Source organism: Miscanthus floridulus, chromosome 6 (assembly GCF_019320115.1).
Source record: "Miscanthus floridulus cultivar M001 chromosome 6, ASM1932011v1, whole genome shotgun sequence".
NCBI lineage: Eukaryota > Viridiplantae > Streptophyta > Magnoliopsida > Poales > Poaceae > Miscanthus > Miscanthus floridulus.
In genome coordinates, this window is record NC_089585.1 from 113009229 (window position 1) to 113027210 (window position 17982).

The window sequence follows — 17982 nt, forward strand, 5'->3', positions numbered from 1 at the left end:
TACAGTAAGGGTCCAAAATATGTTTTTGCCGACCAGACGCGTCCGGTCATGCTTGACCGGACACAGCCCAGCGTCCGGTGCTTAACCCCAATCACTGTGCCGACCGACAACACAATCGGACGCAGCCCTTCAGCGTCCGGTCAGTTGACCGACGCTAGCATCATTGCGACCAACTCCATTTCACTTCTAACTTCTCCACCCTTGCTTAAATGCGCCAACCACCAAGTGTATCACCTTGTGCACATGTGTTAGCATATTTTCACAAACATTTTCAAGGGTGTTAGCACTCCACTAGATCCTAAATGCATATGCAATGAGTTAGAGCATCTAGTGGCACTTTGATAACCGCATTCCGATACGAGTTTCACCTCTCTTAATAGTATGGCTATCAAACATAAATGTGATCACACTCTTTAAGTGTCTTGATCACCAAAACAAAATAGCTCCTATGGTTTATACCTTTGCCTTGAGCTTTTTGTTTTTCTCTTTCTTCTTTCCAAGTCCAAGCACTTGATCATCATTATGATATCATCATCATCATGCTATGATCTTCATTTGCTTCATCACTTGGAGTGTGCTACCTATCTCATGATCACTTGATAAACTAGGTTAGCACTTAGGGTTTCATCAATTCACCAAAACCAAACTAGAGCTTTCATCCTTGTTGCTCTTGCCAAGCAGCCATTTTTTCTTAAGTCGATGACTTTGTACTAAAATAATATTTCCTAGATAAATAAAAATTCTTGGTCTTATCTGTTCTATTCAAAAAGCTTCACTTCATGCTGAAAAACAATGAGTCGATCCCAACCATGCTTTATATAGAACACGAAATATGTTGCAATAAATGTTAAGTTCAATGGCGCTTTACGTAAGGTATGAATAATTGGGTCAAATTTTGGGCAATAAAATAAAGAGCTGGACTATGATATTACTCTGCAACCAAAATTTTTGCTTGGCAACAATGGCTAAATGCCATATTCTTGCTATCATACTTATGCACACCAAGCTCAACGCACTTGAAAGCGCAATGCCACCATTATTATCTTTTCTCATGCATATGACCTAGAAGGTCGATATCCATAATGAATAGATTGATTATCAAATATACAACAATTGTCAATTAGTGAGCATTAGCCCCAGAAGGATTGTTATGCCTAAATTATGGGTTACGTCAGTAACTACAGGTGTTAAGTCTAGAAGGCTGCATATGGATTTATTGAAATTTAAGAACTTGCAGAGCAATAGTTATAATCACCATAGGTTATGGACTCAACAAGAAGTTGAGGATACTCCTGTAGTAGGAAATACACGCAGTATTCATGCAACTGCATTAATAAAGTTTGAGCTCACTGCATATAAAAATAGTAATATACCCCCTAATAAAGTGTGTAATATTTCCCAAATAAATCACCACTAAAGCATACATATACACCACTAGAAGTGGGTGAATGGGGAATTTTAGTATGCTATTAAATATCTCGGCATTAGGGGGAGATGAATGCCCATTTTATGGAATGCCTTGATATTTATGAATTAAAATGCACAAATCCAAACTAAACTAGTTTTTTAGTTACACTCCTTTATTATATAGTATGGAGTTATGCCAGATAACTATTTATATTGATGAGGAACAACCAGATTGGTTAAAGTCTAAATGAATGCTTCTACCCGATGTAGATGTGGATATATCCAGGATTAATTTCATATCCACTTAACTTAAGTATTTTGATCAAATTATGCGGGGACGCCTGCAAATAAGATCTAGAGGCCTAAATCAAAAGTATATGCTCACGAAGCAAACTCACATTATGTGTGATAAAACTCCTATCTTACTCCTGTAGAGAAATCACCATGCTGGTGAGTTACCTCATGATGAAGTTCATCCTGGAGATGAAAATCCTAGCAATGCGCACATACTATAAAGCAAGGAAAACGGAACAATGGATCTATCGTTTTGGGAAATAATGAAGATCGATATTAAGTCGGGAAAATATATGTCGACACTTGTTTACCTCTATAATTGCTAATAGAGTCTCTTTTGTGAGAACCCGGATCTGGAACAAAGTCCATGGCAAGAGTGCTTGAAGCTCTCATATCGGGTAAATGAAACATGCAATTGAGACTGAACCAAAAATCGCTAATTGAATATCTTGAACCTGATGTTCGGATACTTATGGGTCATCGTTGAATAATGGGTGGTGAAAAGCGATGGTTCAAAAGGTCCTAATAGAGACCAGTTCCGGCATAACTTTTACAAAATATGTTCAGCTATATAATGAATCTGACTAATGGCATGAATCAAAATATGCAGTTATGGGATTCTGAAAATCTATGAAGAGCAACATTGAAATCTTATACCAATATTGTCTTTAACAAAAAATGATCTCCCCATAAATATAGCAACTCCCTGAAGGATTTTTTCTTGAAGGAATATATGGTTATAAGTCTAAATACACCAAAAATAGTGAATTCCTTGGAAGGAATAAAGATCCATATAAGACCTGAGAGATAAGAATGAAAAGAGGAGCTGAAAAAACAAAGGTATACCATATAAGCACATGCGCATTTCATAAGCTTTTACTATGAGTGTATATATACTTATGATATAATGCATTCTCCACCTGAAGTTTTGGAATTGAAGTATCCTCTGAAAACCGATATGATATATTTGGTGTTACTGGCAATACTTTCCACGTTACGCTAGAAATACATACTTGTGATGTCTTACTATGTAATCAATCCCAGAAGGAGTCACGACTATTATGAATAGAGAAAATTATAATGGTATGATGTCACATCTCGAAGATGCGTGTCATTGCAACTTTGAAGTGCACAAATATGCATCCTAATGTATACATGCTAGAATATAATAAATTCCTCTACATTATTCTCTATCTCAATGTTCCTGAAGAATAGCGACACAAATGTCATGAAGACTAAATATTGTGGAAATCTTGTAATCTCACTTGCACTATCCATGTCTATGTTTATTTCCAAATAATGGTGGGAGTGAATGACTTCAACAAATGTTGTCATCTGGGGGGAGTATTTACAAGATATTGATTGCCATTCACGAGACTTTGAAGGTCTCAAACAATATCTAGAAGTGACTTCCTAACCTCTGTTGTTGATGGCTCTATTATGACACCGTTTATGAAAGTGGGTTTATTGTTTATGTAGACTTCATATTTTTACTTCACGAGTTCTAGAAGTAACATGAGGTCAAGATTATGAAATGATCCTTACAAAGTATGCCATATACTTGTTAACTCTCTATGTGCATATGCTTTCTATAGAAAGCGTTTTTGGCATAGCGGGACAATGCTGCAAGGTTAGGTGGAGAACTTACCTAAAATATTAAACCCAAGGGGGAGTGTTAAGAATTCTTCAATTAGATGATTGATGGGCTCATACCATATATGCCCTGATGGGCTCATACTATATATTCCGTGATGGGCTCAGACATCTATATAAATGAACTAGATGTATACGTGAAGGACTAATGAACGGCTCCCCTCATATACGTGTATCTCCTGTGTGTTCTTGTGTCTTGTGCTTGGGTTTGGGCAAGGGAGACGGGATATATCTACAACTTCTACACGCCTCGTTCTTGAAATCACGAACAGGAAAATGGATCTGGCAATCCGTGGATAGGCGGATTATCAACGGTATCCTTTCTGCTTGACCTGAGAAACTGGAGATTATGCAAAGTCGGGTCTCACTTCCGTTTGAGTTTTGACTACCCGGCCATAGGCTGTTTTGTTTGGCAACCGAGACGGTGTTGCCAGTTTTGGCTCCTTGTTTATCTGCATCCAATCGTCACCTTACTGGTTCGCCATTCGATTCAGATGTTGCTTGCTGATGTTAAGGTGTGGATCAAGCCAGGTAGCAACAACAAAAGCATGCATGATGTTTCCAAACAGTGGGATGACACACACAATGGAGCAATTAGCGGTGCACGCTACACAACCATCATGGCTCAGCTTTGCCCAGCGTCCCTAGTTTCTATTCAATCAGAGAACCGCAGAGCAAAGCAAAGGCCCAGTTTTCCCACATCTCCATCGTTTCCTCGTCGACGCCGATCTCGCCTACCTCGACCGCCGACCTGTCCGCCCGACAGACCCCGGCCCGGCACTACTCCGGACCTCAAGTCCTTGAGGCGGGTACTCTGGAGTAGGGTATCTGGGCCGTTCAATTAGTGTATTCTCTTAAGAACTTCAAAATAGTTATGGGCCTGCCATGACGAAAATCTTTATCTTTTCTCTTTTCGCAAAATTTGGTCTGTAAAACTGCTGCTGGAGCTGGACACCGAGAACACAAAGTATCAAACATTTGCTAAAACCCACTCTGGCTCGAGGAAAATATATGCCGGTCTATACCGTCTCCAAGACTTCATAGGTTGGATCTGTAAAATATCGGTATGTCCTTAGTTTCTCTTTTAACAAACTATAAGCCTTCAGAAAACTTTAGTATACTGGAGTAATGCTTTTGGAACCTGAAGCACACTTGATGCAAAACTGAATGCGACTGTCGGGTTGGGACAAAAAAACTTGTAAGAAACTGAAAACTGGAGCACATGGAAACGAATGAGGCACATACAGGGTTCAGAGATGAGCAGGTCTCTCGCGTGGCTGATGGAAACCCTTAACCAACGACCCTTCACAGCAATGGATGACACGAAACAAAATTACGATTCTTTCTTCTCTTCCTGTTCCGGTTCTGGTTCTCCTCCGCAGCCTCTTCGAGTGTCTCTCCAGGGACAAGCTGAGATGACATCGTCATCATCCTGCGCAGCTGCACTGGCGCCAGCTTCAGCACTAGGTACCTGCTTCTGGAACTGCTCATCAAGCCTCCTAAGGCTGTCCAGGTTATCAGTGCCTGAAGAGAACGAAGCCAAGGTTAGGCAAAGCAATAACAAGAATTATTTCTCAGGCAGCTGAGGCCATTAATCAGAGTGCAATCTGACAGAACAACGTGAAAAAGAGTCGTACCCAGTTTGCTGATAATTGTTGACAGCAGGTCTTGCAGACCTATTCAAATAAGAAAGCCAATGAGAAACCAGTTAGATTATTTGGCTGAAGTGATCTACTGATCTTGTTCAGTTAGGCAACCCACCTTTGCAAGAAGCAGGATCCACATTCTCAGATGTCACTGAGAAACGGCTTTTAATTTCCACCATTACGGTTAGGCTTATCACCCAAAGAGCCTACATAACCTGTAACAGCCAAGAGGATATCATGCCTTCTCAACGCAAAAATAAAAATAGAGCAATTGGCATAATAAATAAAGGGCTAGGTTTAAATTCCAAAAGTCAAGCACAACTTATATATATACTGCATACTGCAATGCTACATTAACAAGAATGTACAGGTAAGTGTATACATAGATAAAGGAATCAGCAATTGAAGGAGACATCGTCTTTGGAGAGGGCCTGATAGCAATGCCAAAATGAAACACTTAGTGGCTTGGAAGAAATGTGCAAAGCCCAAGAGAAAAGGAGGCCTTGGATTATCAATCTCAGACTCTTAAAACACTTGGACAAATTCTACAATAAAAAAGAAATTCCATGGGTCAAGCTTATTTGGAATGCGCATCTATCTATATCTATATCTCTTATAAAAGCAAACCCCACTAATTTTTAATCTCTGCATGCAAGCTATCCATGTGTCATAGCTCACTAAGTGCCATATCACCACTCAATAATAAATGTTACATCATCTTCCACTAAGTGCAATTACTGTTTCCAGTCTATCAACGTACAAGGAGTCGACACCATACCATTTTTTTATTTGGCCATCACATTCTCCTATAATTCAATCATCTAATATTTTATAAGTGATTTATTTCATTCTTCCATTAGCTTGCACTGTTCTGGAGACATATATATCTCATGCATGTAATGATGTAATAATTTTAGTCCTAAGAAAGTTCCACAGCAACACGCGGGGTATTTTTCTAGTTATTCCAATGGTCAAGTTCCTAATGCAACAACTAATAGACTAATAGATGCTCCTTTCGGTGCAAGGATATCCTAAAACTTTGTGATTTATTCAGAGAAATTGCTGAATGTAAAATTGGAGATGGCTCTACTATCCTCTTTTTGGTCTGATCTCTGGAATGACAACATATTACAAACAATTCACTCAGTTTCTGACAAACAACTCCCTGGAGACCCAGTTTCATCTCCCTATCTCAGAACAAGCATATCTAAGTTTCAAAGCCTTCAAGATTATATTCAAACAATTCAAGTTCACCAGAATACAAAAGATTCTTGAAGGTACATTTGTTCCTCAAAGTTCTATGATTTCCCTTACAAGAATGTACAACCAAAGGATACTAAAACGTTATCGATTCACTCAACCTGCAGACTGCAGTTATTTCCATTCAATGGTGTTGGCTTTCCAAAATAATCGTCAGAAGATGTATCCTGGTAATAGCACATTCAGTTTTTTTTTTTTTTTTGAACCAGGAAAACAGCTGGGGAAGCACCCACTGTTAGATTTTATTAAAACACAAAAACAACCACTGTACAAAACAAAAGGAAACACTCCGGCTAAGCCCAAGCGAGGCTAGAACAAGAAAAAAACAAAAAAACAAAAACAACTATACACAGGAATCAACCCAGGACAGAAAAACAGGCCGCTTGTTTTCAGAAATCCTATATGCTTTGTAGTCGACCTTCATCTTTGAGACGTCTTCTCCAAGAAGAGAAGGATGGAGGTCCTCTGTTAAAAATGAAGTTATTATGCTGCATCCAGATTTGCCATGCAGACTTCCATGAAGAAAGGATATGGAAAAGCTTGTTTGGCTTGTATTATCATTTGGAAGAAATCTGACGTAAGATTCCACTGAATGCCAAGGAACTGCCAACAGAGCTGGCTGAAAGAACAAGTAAAGAAGAGGTGAAAGGCCATTTCTTCAACATTCATATTGCATAGGACACAATTGTAGTGGTTGCCTTCCAGCTTGAGCTTTTTTCTCCTAATAATGTTCCTCCTGTTGAGCCTGTCCATCATTAGGAGAGAGAAAACTCTTAGTTTGTTGCAACATTTGGACATCCAAATCCACAGGAAGCAGATAGATTTCTCTTGCATATAAAAACACACAGAACAAGCAGATGTCTTTTGCTATTTCAAAATTCAAATAGTGAAAAACTGTGAAATATAAAATAAAAGGATTTCGTTCGAGAAAAAAACAAAAGGACTGCATTTTTTCAAGTACCCAATGGAGGGAATCCAGAAACGCATCTACACAGATCTACATGGAACCATTTCGGCCCCACTTAAACATGTCTTACTATCTGAATCCAACATATGGCGATCTATTTTCTCCTTTTTTGAAAGACACATGGTAAATTTTTCCATAGTGAATATATACATATGGCAAATGATGCTTTTATGTATGGATTCTTCAATCACTCTGTGTAGCTTTCCTGTGAAGCTCACATCATATTTATGTCATTATTCCTAGTAGACAGGACTAAGGTATTTCTTAAAATAAAGAAAAAGGAGTCAAACAAACTTTATCAATGTCAGTTATTCTAGCAGCATCATCTTCTTTTAATTCAGGTGGATCATCATTGAAAATCTGCAATGTTATATAGCTTACTTGTAAGGCAAAAACACTGACTTTAGAACATATGAGTAAGGTGTCACAGCGATAGAAGATAAGAAAACCAACCAGTGAACATACGAGTAAGGTGTCACAGCGATAGAAGATAAGAAGATCAACCAGTGATGCCTGAGCCTTTAGATCCTCAATATCGAAGTTCCATGCACTGACCCTCGTAGGTACTCACCCTGTCACATAAACCATCAAACCTTCAGAAATAGTCACATATATGGATTGAATGACGGAAGTAAATATTGCGTCTATGCCTATGAAAATACGTAATGGTGTGCTAACGAAACAATACAGTAAGCAAAATACATCTTGTGAGTAGTCATGGTATTATCTAAGCAACTAAACATAATGTTAGTTGATTGTTTATATATGAAATGAGTAGTTGATGGTCATGTGAGCGCCATATCCATATACTGGAGTCACACAGATCTTGGGGTGTTCAAGGGCTTAGCTTTCAGAATCCATCCTTGGTTTGTGCTTTCAAATTTCTGCAGCTCTGAAAAGGTACGCATTGTAGGGAATAGAAGCGTCTCCCCAGAACAAAAGAGTTTGCAACTTCCTGACAAGCTAAATAGATATTTCATATGAACCATTGCTTCTGCTAAAACATGTTTTAGCAGTCATCTACTTTACCACAAAGAGTTGCATCATATAGCTTACGAGCGATCATTTTACAGCATCAACTTTATCCCTAAGAAACTAACATCATATGGGTTGTGAAACGAGTCTTATTTTGTAGCATGGTTCCTAATTACTCTCCCCTAGTCCTTGTTCAACCAATAAACATTAGGAAATACTAGCATACTCGGCCATTGACATAATACTATCACAATTTAAATTTCTGTTTTTTTTATAAAACAACCATTTTGCTTATATATATCCCTACCATCTTTTATGAAATTTGTTTTGAAGCCACATCTTTAATGTTAACATGGGCAAATAAAATGAAGCGTAAGATTCACAAATATGAAGGATACATCTAGCCTGCTTCAGGAAAAAAAAAAGTAGAGAAAAATAGGCAAAGTACACTTTCACGAACCATGAAAAGTGCTTCTTGTTCTGAAGCAGGCATTCTCTTCAAAGCTAGCTGTGCTTCATCCTTCAGCTGGAAATACAAAGTCATTCACTAAGAAAAACTATCACAAGCATTATGTAAAACAGAAATAAGAAAAAAGTACATAGAAACAAAAATGGAGTGCCTTTACACGATCCCAAAGAGGGGGCAAATCAGTAAAAATGCTCTTAACAGTTAGCTCCAGAGGTTGTGCATTCTTGAAAAAAGAATGGTTAAGTAATTTTTCGGCTGTTGGCCTCTTTGTTTGATCTTTAACCAAGCACATTAGAACCATTTCCTTGAAGGACCGATTACAACTGAAAAACTTTCATTAGAAGAGCAACCACAATAATCTAACCTAATGCCCAGATTCTGTACAAATAATGACTGAAACAGCATTCTAGAACAGAAAGATTGTGACAGAAAACTATCATCAGAAAGCATTCACACTTGGTGGAGCATTTTGGAGCGTCATGAGAAGAACCTGAGCCACCAAGAAAATCACCAGTTAACACTGAATTCACACACGTGATTAGGTGAACTCTAACTCCGCCTATGGTGGGGCGCCTTTGGTGTCCCAGCATAGCAGGTCCCAAGCCCTGGTAAAGGAGGAGGGTTGTGTTAGGCGTGGCGAGCCAATGTAACAACTTAGCCACTTTAATGGAGATGAAACCCAAAAGAATCTCGTTGGGGCGTAACCCTCTTAGCGACGCGCCATGTCGGAACACGAGAATGGTGTTAAATGAGCAAGGGCCGGGTCGTCACCCCCGTGACGCGCCGTGTCACGATCTGGACATGGTGTCAAGTGAGCAAGGATCGGGTCGTCACATCCTTAGTGGCGCGCCACATCGGCGCCCGGGTGTGGTGCAAAATAAGCAAGGGTCTTCAACCTACCTCGGCGCGTGCGAAGGGTAAGGAAGCTAGTCGAGCCAACTAGGATCCGTTTAGGTAGCTGGAATGTAGAGCCCCTTACAAGTAAGTTAAGAGAGTTAGTTGACACAACGGTTAGGAGACGTGTAAATATCTTATGCATGCATCCAAGAGACTAAATGGAAGAGGCAGAAGGCGAATGAGGTGGACAATACTGGCTTCAAGCTCTGGTACACAGGGACAACTTCAAATAAAAATGGAGTACGATTTTTGATTGATAAGAGCCTCAAGGATGGTGTGGTGGAGGTGAGAAGGCAAGGGGATAGGATCATCTTAGTTAAACTTGTCATTAGTGATATGGTCTTAAACGTAATTAGTGCGTATGCCCCCTAAGTAGGCCCTGATGAGAGTGCTAAGCGGCTTTTCTGGGAAGACTTAGATCGCTTGGTTAGAGCTGTCCCTAGTAGCGAGAAGCTCTATATAGGGGATGATCTTAATGGCCATGTAGGTACATCAAGTGTAGGTTTCGAGGCGGTTCATGGGGGTTTCGGATATGGTAGTAGGAACCAGGAGGGAGAGGAAGTCTTAGTATGGTAGTAGGAACCAGGAGGGAGAGGAAGTCTTAGACTTCGCCATAGCTTTTGATCTGATGATAGCTAACACTTTCTTCCGTAAGAGACAGTCACATTTAGTGACCTTTAGTAGCGGCCAGTACTCTAGTCAAATCGACTTTGTCCTTACAAGGAGGGATAAACGAACATGCGTGGACTGTAAGGTGATACCTGGAGAATGTGTGGTCGCTCATCACAAGCTGGTGGTGGCTGACTTCCGCTTTCTGGTGCAAGCTCGTGGGAACAAACAAGCTAGGGTTGCTAGAACGAAGTGGTGGAAATTAGAAGGGGAGGCATCAAAAGTCTTTAAGGAAAAGGTCATTGAAGAGGGCCCTTGGAATGATGAAGGCAATGCAAACAACATGTGGGAGAAGATGGCAACATGCGTTCGGAAGGTTGCTTCAGAGGTGCTTGGAGTGACCAAAGGGAGCGGATGCGACTCGAAAGACACTTGGTGGTGGAATAAAAATGTGCAAAAGGCTATTAAGGAAAAGAAGGAGTGCTATAAGCGCTTGTATCATGACAGGTGTGCAAACAACATAGAGAAGTACAAGGTGGCAAAGAAGACTGCAAAACGAGCGGTGAGTGAGGCAAAGGGGCAGGGCTTATGAGGACCTTTATCAACGTTTGAGTGCGAAGGAAGGAGAGAAGAACATTTATAGGATGGCTAGGGCTCGCGATAGGAAGACAAGGGACTTCAACCAAGTCAAGTGCATAAAGGATGAGAGGGAGCAGCTCTTGGTGAAGGAGGATGAGATCAGACATAGATAGCAAGAGTATTTTGATAAATTGTTCAATGGTGAGAACGAGAACACTACCGTTGAGCGGGACAACTCGTTTGATGACACTAATAGACGCTTTGTGCGGAGGATTCAAGAATCGGAGGTCAGAGAAGCCTTGAAAAGGATGAAAGAGGGCAAAGCGATGGGCCCTGATGGTACCCCAATCAAGGTGTGGAGATGTCTCGGGGATATAGCTATAGTATGGCTAACCAAGATGTTCAACAATATCTTTCGATCGAACAAGATGCCTGAGTAGTAGAGAAGAAGCATATTGGTACCAATCTACAAGAACAAGGGAGATATCCAAAGTTTTACTAATTATCGGAGAATTAAGTTGATGAGCCACACTATGAAGTTATGGAAGAGAGTCATCGAGCAGCGCCTACGACGAACGACGCAGATATCAACAAACCAATTTGGTTTTATGCCCGGAAGGTCAACCACAGAAGCAATCTTCTTAATAAGACAGGTTATGGAGCGGTTTAGAGAGCAGAAGAAGGACCTGCACTTGGTTTTCATTGACTTGGAGAAGGCTTCCGACAACATACCAAGAAATGTTATGTGGTGGTCTTTGGACAAACATAAAGTCCCATCAAAATACGTGACCCTCATCAAGGACATGTACAACAATGCTGTGACTAATGTTCGAACAAACGATGATAACACAGATTACTTCCCAATTAAAATTAGACTTCGTCAAGGGTCAGCCTTAAGCCCGTATCTCTTTGCCTTGGTAATGGATGAGATTACCAAGAACATACAAGAGGATATCCCTTGGTGTATGTTGTTCGCTGATGATGTAGTGTTAGTGAACGAAAGCCAGGCCCTTGAGTCTAAAGGTTTTAGATTGAGCAGAACTAAAACTGAATACATGATATGCGACTTTGGCGGAGTTGTACATGAGGAGGGAGATGTGAGTTTGAAAGGTCAAGTAGTGCCTAAGAAGGATAACTTTCGGTATCTGGGATCGATGCTACAGAGGGATGGAGATATTGACGCGGACGTTAGCCATAGAATCAAAGCAGGGTGGATCAAGTGGCGACAAGCTTCTGGCATTCTCTGTGACAAGAGGGTACCACAAAAGCTAAAAGACAAGTTCTATAGAACGGCGATTAGACCGGCTATGTTGTATGGAGCAGAATGTTGGCCTACAAAGATTCGACATGTTCAACAACTGAGTGTTGCAGAAATGCGTATGTTGCGATGGATTTACGGTCACACAAGAATGGACGGGATTTGAAACGATGATATACGTGATCGCCTAGAGGTAGCACCAATTGAAGAAAAGCTTGTCCAACATCGGTTGAGGTGGTTTGACCATGTTCAAAGGATACCTCCAGAGACACCAGTGCACCGTGGAGTCCTAAGCCAAGCTAATAATATAAGGAGAGGTAGAGAAAGACCGAAATTGACATGGGGGAGGTAATAAAAAAATATTTGAAATCTTGGGATATACCTAGAGATCTATGTTTGAATAGGAGTACTTGGAAAGCAGCTATTGAAGTGCCTGAACCGTGACTTGGGGCTCTTGGTGGGTTTCAACTCTAGCCTACCCCAACTTGCTTAGGACTGAAAGGCTATGTTGTTGTTTGTTTGATTAGGTGAACTCTATGGAAATAGTTATTGAGCCAGAAAGTTTGTAAAGTTGGATAGCTAACTTCATGGATAAGACTATCTGATGCCTATAATAGTTCTGCAAGCTGGTGGGCAATCAGCACGTCTAAATAAGTATTCACAAAAGAATGTGTGCCCATGGGAGAATTTCTAGGATTTCTCTCTTTCGCTATCATGTCATGTGAGGATTAATGCGGAGGCTACAAAAAGAGTCTCTAGTTAGTAATACTAAGATTGGATGGCAAAATGATTAAGACCATATATACTTGCACTCTAACTTTCAAAATAAGCTACTTCATGAAATTTCAAAATAAAAGAAAACTGATGCAATCAATCATCAAGCATTCACGCTCCATGGGAACTATTATTACATAACTATATTCCATAAGAGCAAGAAGGAAAAAAGATTTAAAATCTTAATTTGCAAAGAGCAAATGACCCATTACCTTCATAGGAGGGTACATCGAAAGGGGAGCATGTCCATGTGCCAGCTCGAGTGCAGTTATTCCCAATGACCATATATCAGCTCTGTACAAAGAGTCGATAGTTGTTAGAAGATGTTTACAATAGCAACTAAGAAAAGTAAAAGTACACATAAAAAAGCTACAACACGTTAAACAAACATGATCATTACATCAGTAAAACATAAGCAGTATTATAAGTCAAAAACAATAATAGGGAAGTTTTCCCAGAAACCTCAAAATGGAACCGACCAGAACCTGGTCACCACTAGTTTCTGGGAAGAGTTCCAACTTGACGATGTGCTGCACTCATATTTAAATACAACAAGTAAAACTAAATTCCAACATTGTATCTGCTCGATCTCAGGTTTATTAAGCAATGCAAATTGTGAAGCAGAACTAAGCATGTGCGTGTAAAAAACATAAGATAGGTATTGATATTCACCACATACTTGAAATTATATCCAGTTCCAGGCTGGAGAACTTCTGGAGCCATCCTAAACACCAAGTAAAACAAGAAAAACATGTCAAATTATGCATAAACTAATTCATTTCTATTGAACCTCTAGAAGAAGAAATTTATAGAAAAGAAACATAGTTACCAGCACGGTGTTCCAACAAATGTATTCCTAGCCCTTTGCCTATCACCCCTATCAAACATGCAAGCAGAGACACCAAAGTCCCCAAGCTTGACTACACGGGATTACAATAAGGATATTACCTGCCTGCAACAATGATATGTTGAGAAAAAGCACTGCCAAAACTAATCTCAAACAAATCCTACAGAGCTAACCTTCACACCACGATGAAGATGCCCTTGCCTATGGAGGTAGTCTAGAGCTTTGAGTGTTTCCTTTAGAATAGAGGCAATAACTGGCTCTTCAAAACCATCAGATATGCAACCTTCATTAGGTGCAAACGTCAACCTTCTGGCATGAATGGCATTACCAACAAAAGATTATGACCCACAACAAATGAGCAGTAAGACCTGATGACATTAGGGTGATCTATCAAGCTCAAAATTTGAGTCTCATTTCTTACATCATCCTGCATACAATATATATACTACCGTGAGACACTAATTACACTGTTCGTTTTACAAAGGAGCATACAATATAGATATACTGCCACCAGAATCAGTATAATTTCTTTGCATGCCATGAGAATAATTAGGCACATCTTTTGCATAGAAGTAAAATACACAGAGTAAATCAGTCAGCTTGCATTAACAATTCAATACTGCGAGCAAACATATTCTAGCAGTAAACCAGCATTAGGAAGATTAACTTCAACTTCTACCAATAAAAAATTCAGTGTGCAGAACATGGCATTACCATGTCAGAATGCAAGGGGACTAAAGGGTGCACATTAAGGTTCTTATTCTCAGTCCATAGTGCTAACCGAAAGCTGATGCACCAGTAGAGCATATGAGCAGAAAAGGCAGCATAGAATATATGGCTAACAAGAAAGGCAAACAAGGCAGAGTAAAATACATGTTTGCTAGATGCATAAGCCACCAAAGGCAAGGCGGAAGCCCGTATACTCTCCTGAGTTCTTCCTATTCATGCTTGACAATAACTGTCACAAAAAGAAGTCATGTCTGACGGTACCTTGTTACACATCATTCAGCACTACACACAGCCTCTTTCTGGCACCAGGGTGTAGTTATTCCATCAACAAAAGCATTGTACGAACAGCCATCTTGTTTCAAAACTCGTGAGGACATTTCAGCAGGACTTTCTACCATCTTATCCAATGAATCCACCTCACAAAACCCTGAAATTAGTGTATTGTAGGAAACACTATCAGGAACAATGCCAAAGCTCACCATCTCGTCAAAAAGCTTGGAAGCTTCTTCTTTGTTGCCAGATTTGCAATAGGCAAACATCAGAGTGGTGTAGGTCATCTTATTTGGAGGTATATCCCTGGAATGCATTTCCTTGAAGTACATCACAGCTTCATCAATTTTTCCTATTTTGCATAAACCTTGAATTATAATTGTGTAGCCAATTACTCCAAGCTCAATGTTCCTTACTATACATTGCGCAAAAACTGCCTTGGCCTCTTCAACAAGACCAGCATGACACATCCAATACATAAGGCTACTGTAAGTTATAGGTGTTGGTTGTATGCCATTATACTTCATAGTGTCAAAAACACCAATTGCATGAGAAATGTTACCATTCCTACCATAACCACCAATAAGAGCATTATAGATGACTGCATTCGGTCTTAACCCATTTTTCATCAATTCAGTCAAACATTCATTCGCCTTATGCATATCCTTTGCTTTGCAGTAACCGTCTATTATAGTGCCATATGTCACAATATCTGGCTTAAGGCCCTCACTTTTCATCTGATCCAGCAGGTGAAGGATCTCTTCCACCTTACCCAAATTACAGTAAGCGCGTAGGAACGTATTAAAAGTGAAAAGGTCGGGCTTAAACCCTCTTTTGATCATATCATCACGAAGTTGTATTGCTTCCTCCATTTTACTGGCTTTGCAGCAGCCTTGAATCATTATATTATATGTGATTCTATCCAATTCAACCCCGCTATTCACCATAGCCTTTAGAACCTTAGTAGCTTCTGTCATGTTGTTACCTTGACAAAGCCCATGAATCAACGCATTGGATGTTGCAATATTGACACCTAAACCTTTACCCAAAACTTGGAACCAAATTTCAGTTGCTTCTTCGTGTTTCCCTCTTTTGTAAAGCTCCTGGATACAAGCTGTCATCAGAGCATCATTTGGTTTCAGAAATCTGGCAAGCATTTCTCTTATAAGCCTTAGCGCCAAATCCAGTCTTCCAGTTCCTCGGAGATGCCATGCAACCACACTATTAAACAAGGCGCAATGAACCATCATCCCAGCCAACAACATCTCATCCAATATCTTCTCAGCATGTTCCATTTCTCCTTCTTTGCACAGAGCCTTCGCAATCAAGTTGTAAGTCACCACTGTCTGCTTTATCCCCTTTGAGACCATTTCATCAAACAGCTTAAGCGCCTCTGAGCAATGCCCTTTCCTACAATGCCAACCAATCATCTCATTGTAAATAACCTCATTAGGGGTGATCCCAAAACCCTCCATCTCCTGTAACACTGCACCAACCTCCCCAAACCGTTGGCCCCTTGCAAGACCATTGATCAGGATGCCAAACGTGACAATGTTTGGTCTCACCCTGCCTTCAACCATTCTCCCCTTCAACCGAAAGGCCTCCTCCACCCTCCCACTCTTGCACAGTGCATCCATTAGCACGTTGTAAGTGACAACCGTCGGCTGGACCCCAGACCGCCGCAACTCCGCAAGCATCGCAAAAGCAGCATCAATCTCTCCAGCCCTGCAGAGTGCCTTAATCATCACCGTGTATGTGTACACATCAGGAGCAACAGTCTTGCCATCCCGCATTTCTCCAAACACCTTGCGGGCCACGTCCAGTTGGCCACCACAAACTAGGGCTTCGACAAGGATATTGCATGTCTTGATGGACGGCGATGCACCACGTGTGGAAAGCTCGAGAAAGGCATCGGCGGCACGGGACAGGGATCCGGGGCCAGGCGAGTTGAGGCAGGCGCGGACGAGCAGGTCCGCTGTGGCAGTGCAGTCCGAGTCTGCGATAGCCGCTGCGGCGACGAAGAGAGGGTTGAAGCAGAGGAGGCGTGAGACGAGGCGGCGCGCGGACGGTAGCGAGGCGCGATCGGCGACGAGCGATGGGAGGAGGAGCGCAGAGACGCGAGGAGACAGGAGATCCTCGGCGTGGCGGGAGGCGGACACGTTGGCGTCGGAGAGAATATGCTGGAGGAGGCGCAGGGCGGAGGAGGCGGGAAGCGGGGCCGGAAGGGACGACAGGGCGGAGGCGAGGCCGCGGCCGCCAAGGCGGCGGAGCAGGATGGCAAGGTCGCGCTTCGCATGGGGGGAGGGCGCCACGGAGAGCGCGCTGGCAAGCTCGGCGGCATCAGCGGCGGCGTCAGCGGCGGATGAGAGGCGGCGGCGGAGGAGGGGAAGAAGCCGTGGTGGTTTCATGGTGTATGCGGGCGGTGGCCGCCGACGGCCTTGAGGACAAGACGAAGGTTGCGGCGGGAGAACGGACGGCGCAGATTGGATCGGGGACCGGTAGGCCTAGGAGGGGGCCAGCACTCCAGCAGGGCCCCGGGGAGGGGCGGAGAACTTCGTGACTCGTGAGGGCGTGGTGGCGAATGTGTAGTTTTCTAGTTTTTTTTTTTTAAGATTCGAATTAGTTACCGTTTTTTTTTCGACTTGAATTAGTTACCGGTATATTGCAACATCAATCATCAATACATATAGCAATCGAGTTCTCGGTACTTTTAGACGTTGGAAGCATCCAAACAAGCCCCATCTTTTTTTCTTTGCATCCCCCCCTCTCGCTGACCTTCTGTGCCAAAAAAAATGAACATCATGTTACCTTTAGAATCAACAAAGGGTTTGTTTAAATCAATTAGGGCTACTTACCAGTTAGGGCTAAAAAACAATCTAAATTAGCTGTGATTGATTGGCTAGTTGGCCAGTAAGTTGAAGACTTGACTAAAAAGTTACCCCACATATTAGTGTAACTCCATAAACGCCTTTGCATTCTTTTCTTATGGATAGAAATAGGGATTTTGGTGGAAAAAAAACTCTCCAATAATTTTTTTAATTAGATATTCAAATATTGTCCTCCTCTACTTTGAATTTCTCCCTAGCTAAAGACGGAGAGCGGGATTAGTTCTATAGAGTGTGCATAAGATATAGAAAAGATGTCGGTTTTTATTTAAATGACTCTCTAAATGAATATCTATGGTGTGTTTGGTTTAATGAATAAGTTAGTCCATCATCTCCTCATTCCTCACTTCTTTAGTTGGTTTATGAAATGGAATAGATTTATGCATCATCCACCTCATTCCTTACTAGCTAATAACCGGTACCAGTACGGGGAATGAAGTCATCCTACCAAATTTGAAGAATG

General features: G+C 41.3%; 1 protein-coding gene across 8 annotated transcripts; it reads right to left on the reverse strand.

Moving 5' to 3' along the window:
- Nucleotides 1-6286: 6286 nt before the first annotated feature.
- On the reverse strand, nucleotides 6287-17110 carry LOC136456622 (pentatricopeptide repeat-containing protein At4g19440, chloroplastic-like). 8 transcript variants are annotated; one of them, XM_066456536.1, is made up of 9 exons: nucleotides 14626-17110; nucleotides 14004-14062; nucleotides 13809-13918; nucleotides 13618-13740; nucleotides 13468-13512; nucleotides 13001-13082; nucleotides 8663-8728; nucleotides 7681-7799; nucleotides 6287-7005 (listed from the first exon to the last, which is right to left on the reverse strand). In XM_066456536.1, exon 1 carries the CDS (start codon nucleotides 17040-17042, stop codon nucleotides 14637-14639), a length of 2406 nt encoding a protein of 801 aa, XP_066312633.1. In that variant the 5' UTR covers nucleotides 17043-17110; the 3' UTR covers nucleotides 6287-7005; nucleotides 7681-7799; nucleotides 8663-8728; nucleotides 13001-13082; nucleotides 13468-13512; nucleotides 13618-13740; nucleotides 13809-13918; nucleotides 14004-14062; nucleotides 14626-14636. The 8 variants fall into 8 exon arrangements, with proteins under 8 accessions (XP_066312633.1, XP_066312630.1, XP_066312636.1 ...); XM_066456533.1 differs by having other exon boundaries at nucleotides 14509-17110; XM_066456539.1 differs by adding an exon at nucleotides 7522-7587 and having other exon boundaries at nucleotides 7693-7799; nucleotides 13809-14062; nucleotides 14509-17110.
- Nucleotides 17111-17982: the final 872 nt, after the last annotated feature.